The following is a 14,972-nucleotide window of genomic DNA, read 5'->3' as shown; positions in this document are numbered from 1 at the left end:
AAACAACATGTATTTTTTTTCACTGTTGATTCATTTATATCAACATCAATTTAATTGCACCTATAAATAAATATATATAGTTTATATTATTATACATTTTTTTTCTTTTCTTTTTTTTTAATTCACTCTAAAAATACAAATTTGTAAATTTTATGAATTAACAATTTTCCTTTCTTCTATAGTTTTGTGCAATTTCCTAAGCAATATAATTTCTATATTGTGCACAAATATGCAAATTATTAATTCACGGTTAAGGTTATAAAAATGTAATATATTTTAGGTCTTATCAATATATCTCTTAATTCTTTCAAGTATTATACTAAAAAAAAATCGTGAATTTTTCTCATTGTAGTATGCATACTTATGGTATATATATTATATGTACAACTAGTTTTATTATTTTATTATCCCAAAAAGCTTAATTAAAAAAAACAAAAAAAATTATGACTATGCAAGGTAAAAAAAATGTTATCATGTTATGTAAAAGAAAAATAATTGAAGAAATATTCTTATAAACTAGTTGCGCAATATAATAAAATTTTTTGTTTGGATATCATTTAGAATATCTCTATATAAAAAAGAGCGAATTAAAATTTATTATATAAAAGACAAAAAATATATACATATATGCCCAAATGCACACAAAACATACTTAGCTATTCTCATTATATAAATGGCTAGCTACCAAAGTAAATTTATGTATTAAAAAAATATAATAGCAATAAAAAAAAAATAAAATAGTTACAATTTCAAAAATGTATAAATCGTCAAAAGGCAATAATAACTCCCATATCAATCATATATTAATATAAAAAAGGGTGGAAATAAATACAATTATCCAACCTTTTTGTAACAATCTTGTCTTTTAAATACATACGTTTACAGTATTATATTTATTTATAAGTTGTTAATTTTATATTTTTCCATTTATATATATTTGTATCTCTTGTCATTATATATTTAAAGAAATAAAAATTGAAAGAAATAAATTAAAAAAAATAAAAGTTAAAAAAGGGCATATGCATATAGACATAAGAAAACCCTAATTTAAACTGCAAACTTTTCATAATAAAAATGTCTAAAGAAAATAAATTCAGAGATGAATGTTTGGACTATAGGAGATCACAAAATTACAACCCTAAAGTGCATGTTTCAGGCTGGTTAGTAAATTAATAATATGCTCACTATATATATATGAATATATAACTACAATTTTTGCACACGTTTTTTCGTATACTGTATCTTAGGTATGATATTCAAAATGATGAAGATTATTTAGAAAAATACAATAAAACAAAAGAGTTTTATATAAGAGAATATCCATCAAATCCCCTTGAAGAAAAATACCAAAACATGAGCAAATATCGAAAAAATATTTCTGATAAAGAAATAATTTTTTATCAAGATCATGATACAACATATTGGGAAACAGAAAATAAAAGTTCTTATAAAAAAAATAATTAAAAGGAATATAAAAATAAAATTTTTTTTCAAAGTTTTATACACTAGGAACAAAAAAAAAATAATAAATATAATTAGTTAAACAAAGAAAATGTATCCCAAAAATGCTATAAAATTTTATGAAAATATTATTTAATGACATTTATCATTTTACTTCATTACATTTTTTTACCGCTATATGTCCTCTCAATAAATAATAAAAATCATCAATTGTTGTACGAGGGTTTTCCTCACTAAAATTAATACAATGTTTTGTTTATTTCACGTTATTTTATTTTTTTAATTGATACATATCTTCAATATATTTATTGTTCAAAACAATTTTCGTATTTTTCTATACATATTTATTTGTTTATATATATGTATACATGTGTGCGAATTAAATGTGCAAGCAATTTATTACCTTAATAAAAATTTTGCCTCATCTAAAGGTAATTCAGTGACACTTGGATTTAATTTTATAAGTTCATTAATAAGACGTTTTCTCTTTTCTCTTGACTTGTCCCGTTGTTCAGTAAGAAGTTTCTCCACCTACATTTGTGTAAACAAAATATCGATTAATATTTATGCAAGTATGAACAGAAAAAATTAGAAAATTGACATGTATAATGTAAAATATTTTTATTTTTATGACTTGGTCATAATATTTTTCATAAATTGTACAAAAATTTATTGCATGTTCATATTATATATTTTGCATTTTTTTTCGTACATTGTCCAAGTGGTCATTTATTTGTGTTTTATTTAACGTTAAAAATAAATTATTGTGAATACTCATTTTTGAAACATTCTTGGTAATTTCATTTCGTCGATAACCGCCCTTAGTTGATCGGATGCCATTTAAGTTATTATCGATTAATAATAATTTTTTATTTTGACAAAAAATTTGTTCAGCTAGTAAATTTAATTCTACTAGTCTATTATAATATTGGCTGTTTTCCATGTTCTATTTTATGTATAGATTTTTCCAGCGAATAAGCATATATATAATATACGAAAATTTATTTTTTCATTTGGGTTTTTGGATTTAAAAGTATATTCTGAAAGGTTAAATGCTCATGCATAACTTACAAAAAAAGAAGGAAGCATTTTGTTCAATAAATATTATACTAAATAAAAATGAGCGAAAATCTTTTCACAAAAAAAGGAAAATAAATTTAGAGCATCATATGACTATATATATTTATTTAATTTTAATGTTGTATTCATAAATTAAAAAAAAAGTGCCAAATTATTTTCATATATACTGATGTTAATTGGTCATATAAAATCATAGGAGTAAAACACAGCCGCAATGATAAATGTATACATACCGAAATTGTTTAAAAAAAATAATAAATAAACTGATTGACTAAATTAAAAAAAATAATAATTAAATGGTTATAATATCATATTGATAAAAATCGTTTTTATAAATACGAATTTGAAGAATGAAATTGTAAGCAATAAATAAAAAAACAAAAGATTAAGATAACATAATTTTCGCTGTTATTTAATTATATATGTAACATACTTTATTTTTGTATTTACAGTTATAGTATGGATAATTTCATATGCATAACATAATAAATTAAAGAAATAAAAAAAACAAAAAAGCAAAAAAACAAGAATGGATAATGGCAGCGACATTAATAGTAACCAAAAACAAATTAACAAAGAAAATAATAAACATGGAAAGGTTAAAAAAAACAATACTGAAGTAGTAGAAAATGATAGAACACATGAAATGAACGAACTAACAGACGAAAGGTTTCAATTTAATGATAGTTTGTGGAAACATGTCAAAAAAGAAGAATCCAAAAAAGGTATTATTTATCTATCACATATACCTGTAGGATTATACCCCTCAAAAATAAGAGAATTTTTTAGTAAATATGGAGAAATTGATAAAATTCATTTAAACAAAATAAAAAATGATGAAAATAATATATTATCAAAAGAAACAAATCATAAAAAAATAAAATATAAAGATGGATATGTAGAATTTGTTAATAAAAAAGATGCTATAAATGTAGAAAAATTATTAAATAATCAAATAATTAGTGGAAAAAAACGAAAAAATATTTTAAGAGATAATTTTTGGCATCTCAAATATCTAAAAAACTTTACATGGAATGATTTAGTTTCTTCTGTTTTGTATCGAAATATTTCAAGACAAGAAAAATTCAAACATGCCTTAAAAGACATGTACAAAACTTATGAAGAATATCTGGAAAAAAACATGAGCAAGAAAAAAAACAAAAAAATAAATGATAAAATAGAAACCACAACCACAAAAAATAAATATATTTCAAAAAAAAAAAAAACACTAAGCACAAACAAATCAGTCAAACTCAATTTTATCACTTTAAAAAAAAATGATATAAAAGACCAGTCACAAATAAATACTAATTCTAATAATAACATGGAAATAGAAAACAAGAAAGAAAAAGACAATATCGTTTCCTCCAATCTTTTGGGAATGTTTATGTAAGTTAAAATTTATTTCAAAAATAATTTTTTTGTTAAGATATATTTAAAGTTGAAATTTTTTATGTTTTTTTTTGTTTTTTTTCCTCGCACATGCTTGTATAACACTCCACTATTATGCTATGATTATGTAGCCAAAACCGTGCGTGAAAATAAAAATTTTAATTAATAAAAAAAATTAATAAAAAAAATAATATCGTAAGCATTGAAAAAATGCGTTAAGACATGTAATCATTGCATGGAAAAGAAAACTCGTTGGAGACCTTTCTTTGTTCGAAACTCATGTCACTTAAATTGACCATCAAATTCCATGCCGCGGGTTGTAAAATATCGCCTGCATTGGTCATAAATAAAAAATATAATCATGTAAAATTGTCAATGGCGAATATTAAATAACATTTTACATGTTCAAACATAGTATTGTATATATGCATATATCATTTATAGTAAAAATAAATAAAAAAAATTAGTTTGTTCATTTTTTATTATATACCCTTTTCGCTTAATGCTATAATAACGCCTAAGTCTGATCCAACAGTAGAAAGTTTATATGATGAATGTTGGCCTATGGATAATACCTTTGCTTTAATTATGTCTCCTTGTTTAAAACAATCAAAATTATCTCCTAAATCTCCTTCATATATATGTATATCGCTTTTATTTATATATCCTTTAAGACTATTTTTTAATGGCTTATTATTTGTTAACATAATGTTACAATATATCATATTAAATGTTACTCTGTATACTTTGCATATAACAAGATCTCCTACTTGGGGTAAAGGGGTATAATCTTTTATAACGTCAATGTTAATAATTTGTTTATTTTCATTATTAATACTAATATTTTTTTTACCTAATATTGTTGATCTTATTTCATTATTCAATATATATGTATTATTTCCACTTATATAATTATTTATGTTTCCAACTACTTCTCCAGGTAACACAATATTATCCATCGTAAAAAAAAATTTTGAGTTTATTCTACTTAACACATTAAAAATAGAGATTCCCAAAAGTGGAGTAAATAAAATAATTAAGACGCAAAAAACGTTCAAATTATATTCAATGAATGATGAGAAACATATAGCGAAATTAGTAGATACATGCTTAATTTATATATTATACTTTTTTCTTTTTTCCTCATATTTTTTGTATGCTCATAAAATTTGCAATACATAGCTATAACTTCTTAAATTTTATTAACATTGGCTAGTTTTTTTTTGGTCATATTTTTTCTCCCTTTTCATCATCCTATGATTTTTTCTACAAATTTCAAAAAATTTACCTGCCTAAGCAATACGAAATGGGTATATGTTGTCATTTATTTTTTCCCTTTATCATATTGCATGTCGTCAATGTTTGTTTTTTTTTATTATAATTACATAAAATGTTTATTTTTTTTTCATATTTTATGAACGTTCATGCGATTTAAAATATTTTATCGATTAGCTTTAATTATATAGCGAAAAAAAAAATTTCAACTTATTTATTTTTTTTTATAAAGCGATTTTGCGTATTGTAATGGCTCTTTCGTTATTAAAAGGCAATTGATGAAGGGGCAAAAAAAAAAAAGTAAATAGAATAATACTTATAAAAAAGTAAGCGAATATTTAGGTGAAATAATATTGTAACTATATTTTATTTTACTTTTATTTTTACATAAACATGTATAAATAAGGAAACTTAATTTAAGCGACCAAATGTGAACTGGTATGAATGAAGGAAATAACTGCAATGATTAAACACGATGAGCATACAAATCGTGATCACAGGAAGTTGCGCAAAAATAGCGAATTATAGTATGAAGCGCCAAAACGGACTAAAAATAAAATAAATATGTGAAAAATGATGTATTTCCATGCACATGCAATTAAGTGGCTATCAATTAAGTGGTCATAACTACACGATAGTAACGAGAATTGGTTCATGATGAAATAGTAGTGTGTGATAATTATGAAAATAAATGGCTATGTAAAAAAAAACTTTTCCAGGAAATAAGGAATAAGCATTTAGTGAATGTAAAAGGGAAACATTTGATCTGCGTTTTTGTCTATGCTTGTGGTGTTTTGTTTGATTTGAAGTTCTTTCCACATTTTCGGTTTCTACGCAATTCGTTTTTTTACATTCTTTGGTATTTTCACATCTAGTAAGGTATCCGTTTTTATTCAAAGTACCAATTATTTTTATACAATTTAAATTTGATGGGAATATAAAAAGTGTATATTTCCCAAGATCAACAGAGGAAATATTCCTTATCCAAATTTTTATTAGAAAAAACTCGTTTATGGCTGTTTCAAAATAATTTTTTCTAATTCCTATTTTATTTATATTTGTAAAATTTAGTGTTTTTGAGCACCTGGGAATAATAACACTATTTTTTTTTTTACAATTCTGGAACTCTGGTTCTAATAATATATATGGATAAAACAAATTATTCACCCAATTATTTTCAAACAATTTGTGTTTTCTTGTTGATAACTCAGATTTTTCATCTTCTATATAATGAGAATTATACCCATTTGAGTTTTGCAAATATTCCCCAATATTATGAAACGATAACTTTTTATTTGCCTGATAATAATTTTCCCATTTGTTTTCTAATTCTTTGTCAACCTCTATGGAATCTATAGTATTATTAGTATAATGGAATTGTTGTTTTTTTATCGAATTTAATGATCTATAATTTTGGCAAACATAATACAAGTCTACATTATTTGCATCTATTTTAGATAATTGTGTTTCTTTATGTGATTGAATAGTGTCATTTTGATAAGGATCGGATTTTGAATTTGTTTGCGTGATTTTAAAATTTAAAAAGAAATCGTCTATTTTTTTTTTATTTATATAAATATGATTTAAATATGAACTGTAACTACTTAGTATTCCAATTTTTTTATGTCTTGAATAAGTTAGAGAAACATGATAGTCTATGTATAATAGAAAATATTTTAATATATCTTCTTTTTTTTTAAATATAATATTTTTTTTTCTTTTTAATCTTTTAATCCATATAATCCATTTATTTGGATGATTGTCTTTATCAACTACACATGTTGGTCTTCTTTTTAATTTTTTACTTTTACAATAGTTAACATATCCACTATCATTTTTTATATATATTTCTAAAAATATATATTTATTATCAGTACATATATTTAAGTCACTTTTTTTTGTGTGAATTATTTTGTTAAGTTGATCATAATTTTCTAGTAATTTATTATTTTCCCGATTTTCCCGATTTTCGCTCCTATATATATATTTTTTTTTTTTTTCAAAATGGCTAGCTGATGATTCGCTATTTATATCAGAAAAACTTAAATTTTCATTCGAGGGGTATTGATAATGCTTCATTGTAGTAGAATCACTTATGTAATCACTATTATCATGAATGCATCTCATAGAATCCAAATTTTTATTTGTATCTTCATTTAATATGTTTTTGAGATTATGTTTGGTATTTGTTATAATATTAAAAGATTGATTATTTAGATGCATATGTGTTTTCGTATTTTTAATAATTTTATTTTTGTCCTTTGAATGAATCGTATATGCTTCCTCATTATTATTAGTTTGCATTATAGATATATCATAACAACTATGTGAATCTGAGCTTGAATTTGTTATTAATTCGTTGTTTTGTTTTATGGTTCCTAACTTATTTATTGCATATTCCCTATAATAATCTGAGTTTAAGATCTTAGTTAATATAGTATCCCAATTAAAACTAACATATGGGAAATATAAAATACTTTCGATATATATATTTCTTTTAACATTTAGTTTTAGATTTAATTTTTTAATAGAGTAATATGAACTATTTTTAGAGCTTGAATAAATTATATCAATATCACATTCATTAATTAATATTGACCCTGTGCATTTAATAGGTATGTATAAAGTATGGTTTTTTTTAACTTTTAATTTTTCTCCTTTATTATGACAAAAAAACACGTTTTCATTAAAATGTGTTTGATAATTATCTTCAGAAGTTTGATTTGGGTTTTTATTATAAGATTCTATTTGTTCTTTTTTTATATAAAAAGATTTATCAAAATAAAATTTTATAAAATGATTTCCAATCGATTTATTTTTCCATCTTACTTTAACATTTATATAATTTACATCTATATTACTTGTATTTTCACAAACTAAACATAAAAATTTTATTTCTCCCTCTAGTATTTCTTCATATCTTGGATCACTAGAAAAATATATATTATCATTATCATTTTCAAAACTCATTGATTTTTTTTTTTTTTCAATTCTATATTGATTAAATGAAACAGGGAAGTTTGAAATATATATGTTTGATTCTTCTTCGCTGTTTTGATAGCTATTTTTTCTATTAATACAAAAATTGTTATTTTCTAGATCTTCTTTATTTTTCCTGTTTATTTCAATATCCTTGAAATTCCATAAAGGTAATTGTCGGGTTTCATTTTCTTCAAAAGAATTTAAAAAATAACTTTGATAAGACATTTTGCTTTCATTTGTAATATAAGAAGAAGAAATAGATAAACATTCTATTTTGTTGGAATCGTTACATGGGCTATTTTCATTATTATATACAGATTGTTTTTTGTATAATTCTATATTTTTATTTATAGTAGTATGTTCTGCATCTAGTACACTAACTTTATATTTTATTTTAGAAGATTCTTTATTTTCGTTATCTATTATTGTATTTATTGGGGATGTATCTAAATTTGTATCTTTATTTATATTATTTAACATTCCATTTTGTTTATTTTTATTTTTCTTAAGGGGTGCTACTCTATAATAATTGTTTAGATATTCTTTATCATTTATTAATGATTCTATGTTTATATATTTTCCAAAATTAAAAAATTTTATTTCAGATTCAAGATGAAAATATTTCTTAATAACAAAAATTTGAAATACACTTGACATATTTAAAACATTACTAATTAATAGTTTTTTTTTTTGCTTAAAAATGTTTCGATTTTTTTTATTTTGTCTATTTTCATTATTATTTTGTTTTTCCAATGTAAATTGCATTGAAAAAGGATCATTAGTTTTGGAAAATTTTGATGAAATGTTTGAATCTGGATTAGTCATAATATATTGATAAAGAAGATTAGTATCATATAAAAAATATTGTTCGAAATGTAAATAACTTATATAATAAGAAATTCCAAGAATATATAACATTCCAGGTTCTTTAGCCTTAAAAGATAAATTAACATTTGTATTTTTTTTTTTTTTTTTTGATAATAATACAACGCTAGTTGGATAATTTTCTATAGATACTCCTGACGATATTAAAATTAAATTATTTAAAACTATATTAACATCTAATGGGTTTTTTAAAGTTATTATTATATTCTTTAACTCATTAGTAGAGCAAATATTTTGTATTTTTACATTTCTTTCTTTTTCATTAAATGGGTTATATTTAAATATATCTTTTTTATTTTTTATATTTACTGGTTTAATTTTTTTATATATTTTTTCATTGTTATATCCTGTTTTTGGATATTGAATATTTTTTAATATTGGAAGGGGTTCACATCTACCTTCTGTGAACCCACTTAGAAAATGCAATTTATTTTTGGAAATATGCTCACTATTTTTATACATATTTCCATCCACATCTCCTTGTGTTCCTTTCTTTGAAATAGATTTTCTTGCATCTGCTTCTTTTGAAATAGATGCAATTTTTGTAGATGCATTTGATATTGAAGAATCTGTTTGAAATAAGTTATCATCTATATCGTTAGAATCCGAAAGAAGATAAAAATCGGATGAATTAGATTTATAATTTTCATGTAAACTTTCTGAGCTGTAATCTAATTTAGAATCATTATTATCTATCGATTCTTCTCCATAACTATCCTTATAAAGTTTTTTTAAATATTTTATATTTTTTTTTTTTCTTTTATCATCTAATAATAAGGTTATAAATGGCGGAAAAGATATATAATGTTTTTTTTTATTCAATATTTCATATATGTTATTTAGTGTCTCTTTTTGTATCTGTTTAGATAAATATTTGTTTAAAAATAGAAGAAATAAAAGATTTGCCAAAACATATTCTTTTCCATATTCCATATTTTTTAAAATTTGTGATAAAAAATAAAGAATACTATAATGAATTGTATTATTGTATTTTTTTTTTTTTATCATAAATTTTAATTTATTTATATGTTTATGTATATTCATTATACTTTTACTACTAATATCTTTCGAACAAAAATTAAATAAATTATCTAAATTATATGTGTATCCACAACCTTTCAAATAATTAAATGAAATATATTGTTTATGAATATTTTCACATTTATTACCACATATTTCTTGAGAAAAATATTTGTGTCCATCCGGTTTTTCTTTTATCGCTTTATGATTTTCTCCATAGCTTCTACTTGTGTTACATACTGATCCTCCTTCTACTTCTTTGTTTCTTCTGAATCTGTCATATTCAATGTTATCAGAACCACTAGAACCGCTAGAACCGCTAGAAATATGAGTTTGTGGATCTTTATAAAGCCAATGCATTGGGAAATTAACAAATCTGTCGTATTTATTTTTAAATAATAAATTATTAATATACTGATAGAGAATATTTTTTTCTTTATTTTCAAAATTAGGATCATTGAATAATATTTTTTGATAGTTTTGTCCAATTTGAAAAGTAGATGCATCTTCATTTTTGTTCATTTTGAAAAAATTAATTTGTTTATATTTTTGATAAGAAGAATAAGAGGATATGCTTGGCAAATTATAAAACGGAAGGATATTATTGAGAAAAAAAAAAGAAAGATAATATTTTTTATTTTGATAGAAGTATGTGCATAACATATATACAGTAAAAGCAAATTTTCTAAAAGCCCCAAGATGTTTGTAAATCAATAACAATTCAAGATAGTATTTGATATATAAATTGTGAATAAGCCTTTCAGCAATATATGAATATTTACTTATAATAAAAAATATATGAGACTTTTCATTTTTTTTAATCATAATTATGTATTTTAACAAACATATTAAATAATCACAAAAGTGTTCTTGTGCTGTCAATGATTTGATTCCACTATTTATAACTGTTGATGTAGATGCATAATTGTTCGATCTAGATGGATTTATTTGTTCACTTAGATGTGGTGATGCTTTTTGTAAAACCAACAATGCTTGATTCAATTTATATTCTATCAAAGCAATTAAATAAAGTAAAATATTGTGATGTTTTATTTCTAAATTAAAAAAATAATAAACATGATTTGAATTGGAATCAATATAATTTTCTTTATCTATTTTATTTTTTTTTCCTTCAACTATTTTATCACTTTCTTTTAACATATTAATAAATGAAATGATATTTTTTTTAATATTATTTTGTCCATCATTATTTGTTTGTTCATAACCATATAAATACAGATTAAAATTGTTTAAATAATTATTATAATAATAGTTATTATTATTTGGTGCTGTGTTAGATGCAATAGAACCCGAATGAGATGGATTCATAACAAATGAAGCGATTCCAATAGATGTAGCACTACTTATAGAATTTGCGCTAATTAAATTATGATGATGATTATTATTATTGTTAGATGTTCCTATTCCAATATTATACAAACGGTCTTTTGCTAAAGCTCCACTATAAGATGTATCGAAAAAAAAATTTGTATAATTAGTATATTTGTTTGGTAATAGCTTTTGATATGTTTCTAAAATTAGATTTTCTATTATATCATGAAAACGAAAAAAATAATTTTCATTGTTGTTTATACGACAAAAATTTCCCCAATTTTGTTTAATATATAAATATATAGATAAAGATATAGAAAAATATATATTTGCTTGATATAAATAATCATTTTTCATTTTGCAAATTTCAAAACATTTTAAATATTCTTCTATTGAATCTAAGGGGCTTCCTAATAATAAAAATATATCTCCTTTTTTTTTTTTAATTTTATATTTATAATTGTCATCCATTTCAAAAATTTTATTTTTTCTTTCCTGAATAATATCATTACTTATTGATTTAAGATTTTCGTTTTCTTCTGAAACATCATCATCTATTTCACACACATCACTTTCTTCATATGCTGCAAAATCTTCGATTTCTCCACTTTGTATTAGAACCCGTTTTACAACCAAACATTTGGGTTCTGGCTCGCTAAGTTCTATATCCTCATTTTTTACCTCTGTATGCATGTTTCCAAAATTCTCTAAGCTATTATAACTTATTTGATCATCTTCATAACATACAGAACAATCAGACTCACTATTTTCACCAATAATACATGCATCAGAATGACAAACATTATTGGAATTGTTATTTTCGTAACTAGAGTTTCTAGATGCATTTTTATTTCGTGTCAGATGTAAATTTCCGGATTCATTTGATTCTCTTTTATAAAAACTATATTTTTTTGAAATAAAGTTTTCTTTATATGTATTAGATTTACGTATTCTGTACATTCCACCACTACCTTTAGGAATCATTTTATTTGTTTTATAAGTTGTTGAATCATTTATATCAAAATAATATCTTTTTAAATTAGAAAAAATAGAATTACTATTAGAGATGCTCATTTGTTCATTAACAGAGTAACTAATTTTAAGTGGGATATTTTTTTTATTATAAAGAATATATTTTTTTCCATTTATTCGAGTATGTTCATATTGTTCATTTTCTTTATTTATTTCTATTTGCTCATTTTTCAAATTTTCGAATCTTTGTATTTGACTATATTTATATACTCCAGAATAACTATTAATATAATTTATTTTTTTCATTTTATTTGTTATATTAAAATTGTTTGTACCTTTTCTTTTATCTTCAAATACACTTTCATTATTGTCTTTCTTATTTTGTATAACCTCATAACTTAGATTTTCAATGAACATGTCCATATAATCCCATATATTTTTTTTAGTTATCAAATCATATAAAAAAAATATAAAAATATAAAAAATGTTTAATATTATTGCTTGTAAAAATTTATTGTATTGTATACTAAAATGCTTTTTTACAGATGGGAGGAAAATAATTATTTTGAAATTATGTATATTATTAGATATAAAAGAAAAATTTTCTTCTGATTCTTCGAATTGTTTTCCCTTTCTTTTCTGTTCATCATTATTTGAATCTGGATTAGATGTACACTCATTACTGTTATGATTGCACATATTATCTTTTTTGTTTTTTAAACAGTTTTTATTATTTTGATCTTTGATAAATCCATGTGATTCTTCAATAGCGGGTTTTATTTTAGAAGCATCTGATTCTACTACTATGATTTCATCATTATTTCCTTGTTTTTTCTTTCCATTTATAAAAACGTTTTCTTCACCATAACTATCTGAGCTTATAGATGAAGATCTAGCATTTATAGACATATATTCTTTTCCAATATTTTTATTGAATATTTTTAGAAAAGTAGATGAATATTTTTTTTTTATTTTTGGAAAGGATGTTTTTCCATCTACTTCAGAAGTAAAAATTGAATTTTCAGATTTTGTTTTTTTTTCAAAATGTTCAAAATCAGGAGTTGTTTTGGATTCATTATTTCTTACATTTTTGTTCGAATCTCCATCTAAATTTCCTTTATCATAATAAGGAGAATCTTGAGCAACCTGCACATTTTCATTAATTTGAAAGTTAAAAACGTTTTTTTTATTTTCTGAACTATTTATATCTTCATTTGTTTGGTCCATTTTGCCACTATCACTATTTTCTCCACTTTTTTCAAATGATGAATCATTTTTAGGAACGGTTTGATTTCCATTTTGTGAGGAAAACATAAATGAATTATTTTCAAAGGGGCGCATAACTTCAGTACTATTGGCATACAAGAAATTTTCATTTATTTCCATAATTTTTTCCATAATAAATTCATCATATTTATCAAAAGATGGAATAATAAGAACACGTTGTATAAATACACAACTATTATTAAAATATATACTATTATAAGAGTTAATCAATTTTAAAATTTGTTTTCGTATTTTAAAAAAATTGTGTATTTTTTTTTTATTTTCATATAAATTTCCATCGTTATTTTGCTTATCAACATTGTCTTTTTTTTCAATTTGTTCTGAAATAAAATCATGGTTTTTGTCTTTATTATCATTCGGTTCAGTATCAAAATCATTATCATTTAATTCATGTATACCAATAGATATAAATATATTTGAAAAAAAATTAATTTTATTTATTTCTAAATTTTTTTCAACAAAATCAATATAATTGATTGATATATTTCCATTTCTTTTTACATAATTCGGATTTTTAAAAATCTTAAAAAAATTATGATCCTCTTTTTTTTGGTTATTTTTATTTACATTTGTAGGGTAAGAAGGAATTTCATGTCTCAAAAATAACTCATTATTAGTGTTATTGATATATTTGATATAATTATATAAATGATGAAATAAATCGTCATAATTTATCTTTTCATATAAGTTTCGAATTTTATTTGAAACCTCCAAAAAAAGTTTTTCATTTGTATTCTCTGTTTTCCACAAATAAACTTTAGCTTTTGCAAAATCACACAAATTTATATTATTCATTTTGGTAACAAAAAAAAAAAACTTCTTTAAAAATCTTTATTAACACACTCATATTTTTATTAGTATATATAATTATTCCTATATTGTGCTATAAGCACATATATATAATCAGTGATCCGTACATTTCGTTTTATACTTACGGATTGTGAAATGCAGATGGAAAAATCGGAAAAAAAGAAAAAAAATGAATTTTTTTTTAACAAATTAAAAAAAAAATAATAAATATCGTCTAAATTTTAAACTTGAAATTAAAAAGTGAACAATAAGTAACAGCATATAAACAAACAAAATAACTTCATAAAATTGAAGAGAGGGGGCTAAATAATATTTCAATTTTGATCCGACGTAAATTCGAAATATATTCTAAAATAGTAAGCCAAAGGAAATGACAAAAAAAAAAAAATTAATTGTATAGCAACTATTTAATCGTATTTTCCCCCGTTTTTATAAAAAAAAATAAATAGATGAAATATATAATCTTAGAGTTTTAT

The 14,972-nt window shown here is 22.3% G+C and overlaps 5 protein-coding genes across 5 annotated transcripts; 2 read left to right on the top strand and 3 right to left on the bottom strand.

Moving 5' to 3' along the window:
• Positions 1 to 1,074: 1,074 nt before the first annotated feature.
• On the top strand, positions 1,075 to 1,464 carry PBANKA_0617800 (conserved Plasmodium protein, unknown function; the record flags this gene model as incomplete). The annotated part of the gene is made up of 2 exons (XM_034563820.1): positions 1,075 to 1,160; positions 1,248 to 1,464. The coding sequence occupies 2 exons, from the start codon at positions 1,075 to 1,077 to the stop codon at positions 1,462 to 1,464; spliced, it is 303 nt and encodes a 100-aa protein (XP_034420678.1).
• Positions 1,465 to 1,860: 396 nt separating this feature from the next.
• PBANKA_0617700 (conserved protein, unknown function) lies at positions 1,861 to 2,404 on the bottom strand (the record flags this gene model as incomplete). The annotated part of the gene is made up of 2 exons (XM_034563818.1): positions 1,861 to 1,992; positions 2,174 to 2,404. The coding sequence occupies 2 exons, from the start codon at positions 2,402 to 2,404 to the stop codon at positions 1,861 to 1,863; spliced, it is 363 nt and encodes a 120-aa protein (XP_034420677.1).
• A 666-nt stretch (positions 2,405 to 3,070) lies between these two features.
• On the top strand, positions 3,071 to 3,934 carry PBANKA_0617600 (pre-rRNA-processing protein ESF2, putative; the record flags this gene model as incomplete). Its single annotated transcript, XM_034563817.1, has 1 exon — positions 3,071 to 3,934. The coding sequence occupies one exon, from the start codon at positions 3,071 to 3,073 to the stop codon at positions 3,932 to 3,934; it is 864 nt and encodes a 287-aa protein (XP_034420676.1).
• A 214-nt stretch (positions 3,935 to 4,148) lies between these two features.
• On the bottom strand, positions 4,149 to 4,892 carry PBANKA_0617500 (exosome complex component CSL4, putative; the record flags this gene model as incomplete). Its single annotated transcript, XM_034563816.1, has 2 exons — positions 4,149 to 4,264; positions 4,424 to 4,892. 2 exons carry the CDS (start codon positions 4,890 to 4,892, stop codon positions 4,149 to 4,151), a joined length of 585 nt encoding a protein of 194 aa, XP_034420675.1.
• A 943-nt stretch (positions 4,893 to 5,835) lies between these two features.
• On the bottom strand, positions 5,836 to 14,481 carry PBANKA_0617400 (conserved Plasmodium protein, unknown function; the record flags this gene model as incomplete). Its single annotated transcript, XM_034563815.1, has 1 exon — positions 5,836 to 14,481. One exon carries the CDS (start codon positions 14,479 to 14,481, stop codon positions 5,836 to 5,838), a length of 8,646 nt encoding a protein of 2,881 aa, XP_034420674.1.
• Between the last annotated feature and the right edge of the window lie 491 nt (positions 14,482 to 14,972).

The sequence above is a fragment of the Plasmodium berghei genome (assembly GCF_900002375.2).
Source record: "Plasmodium berghei ANKA genome assembly, chromosome: 6".
NCBI classification, from domain to species: Eukaryota; Apicomplexa; class Aconoidasida; order Haemosporida; family Plasmodiidae; genus Plasmodium; species Plasmodium berghei.
Note: the sequence above shows the minus strand (reverse complement) of the source record. Positions and strands in the feature narration are given on the sequence as shown.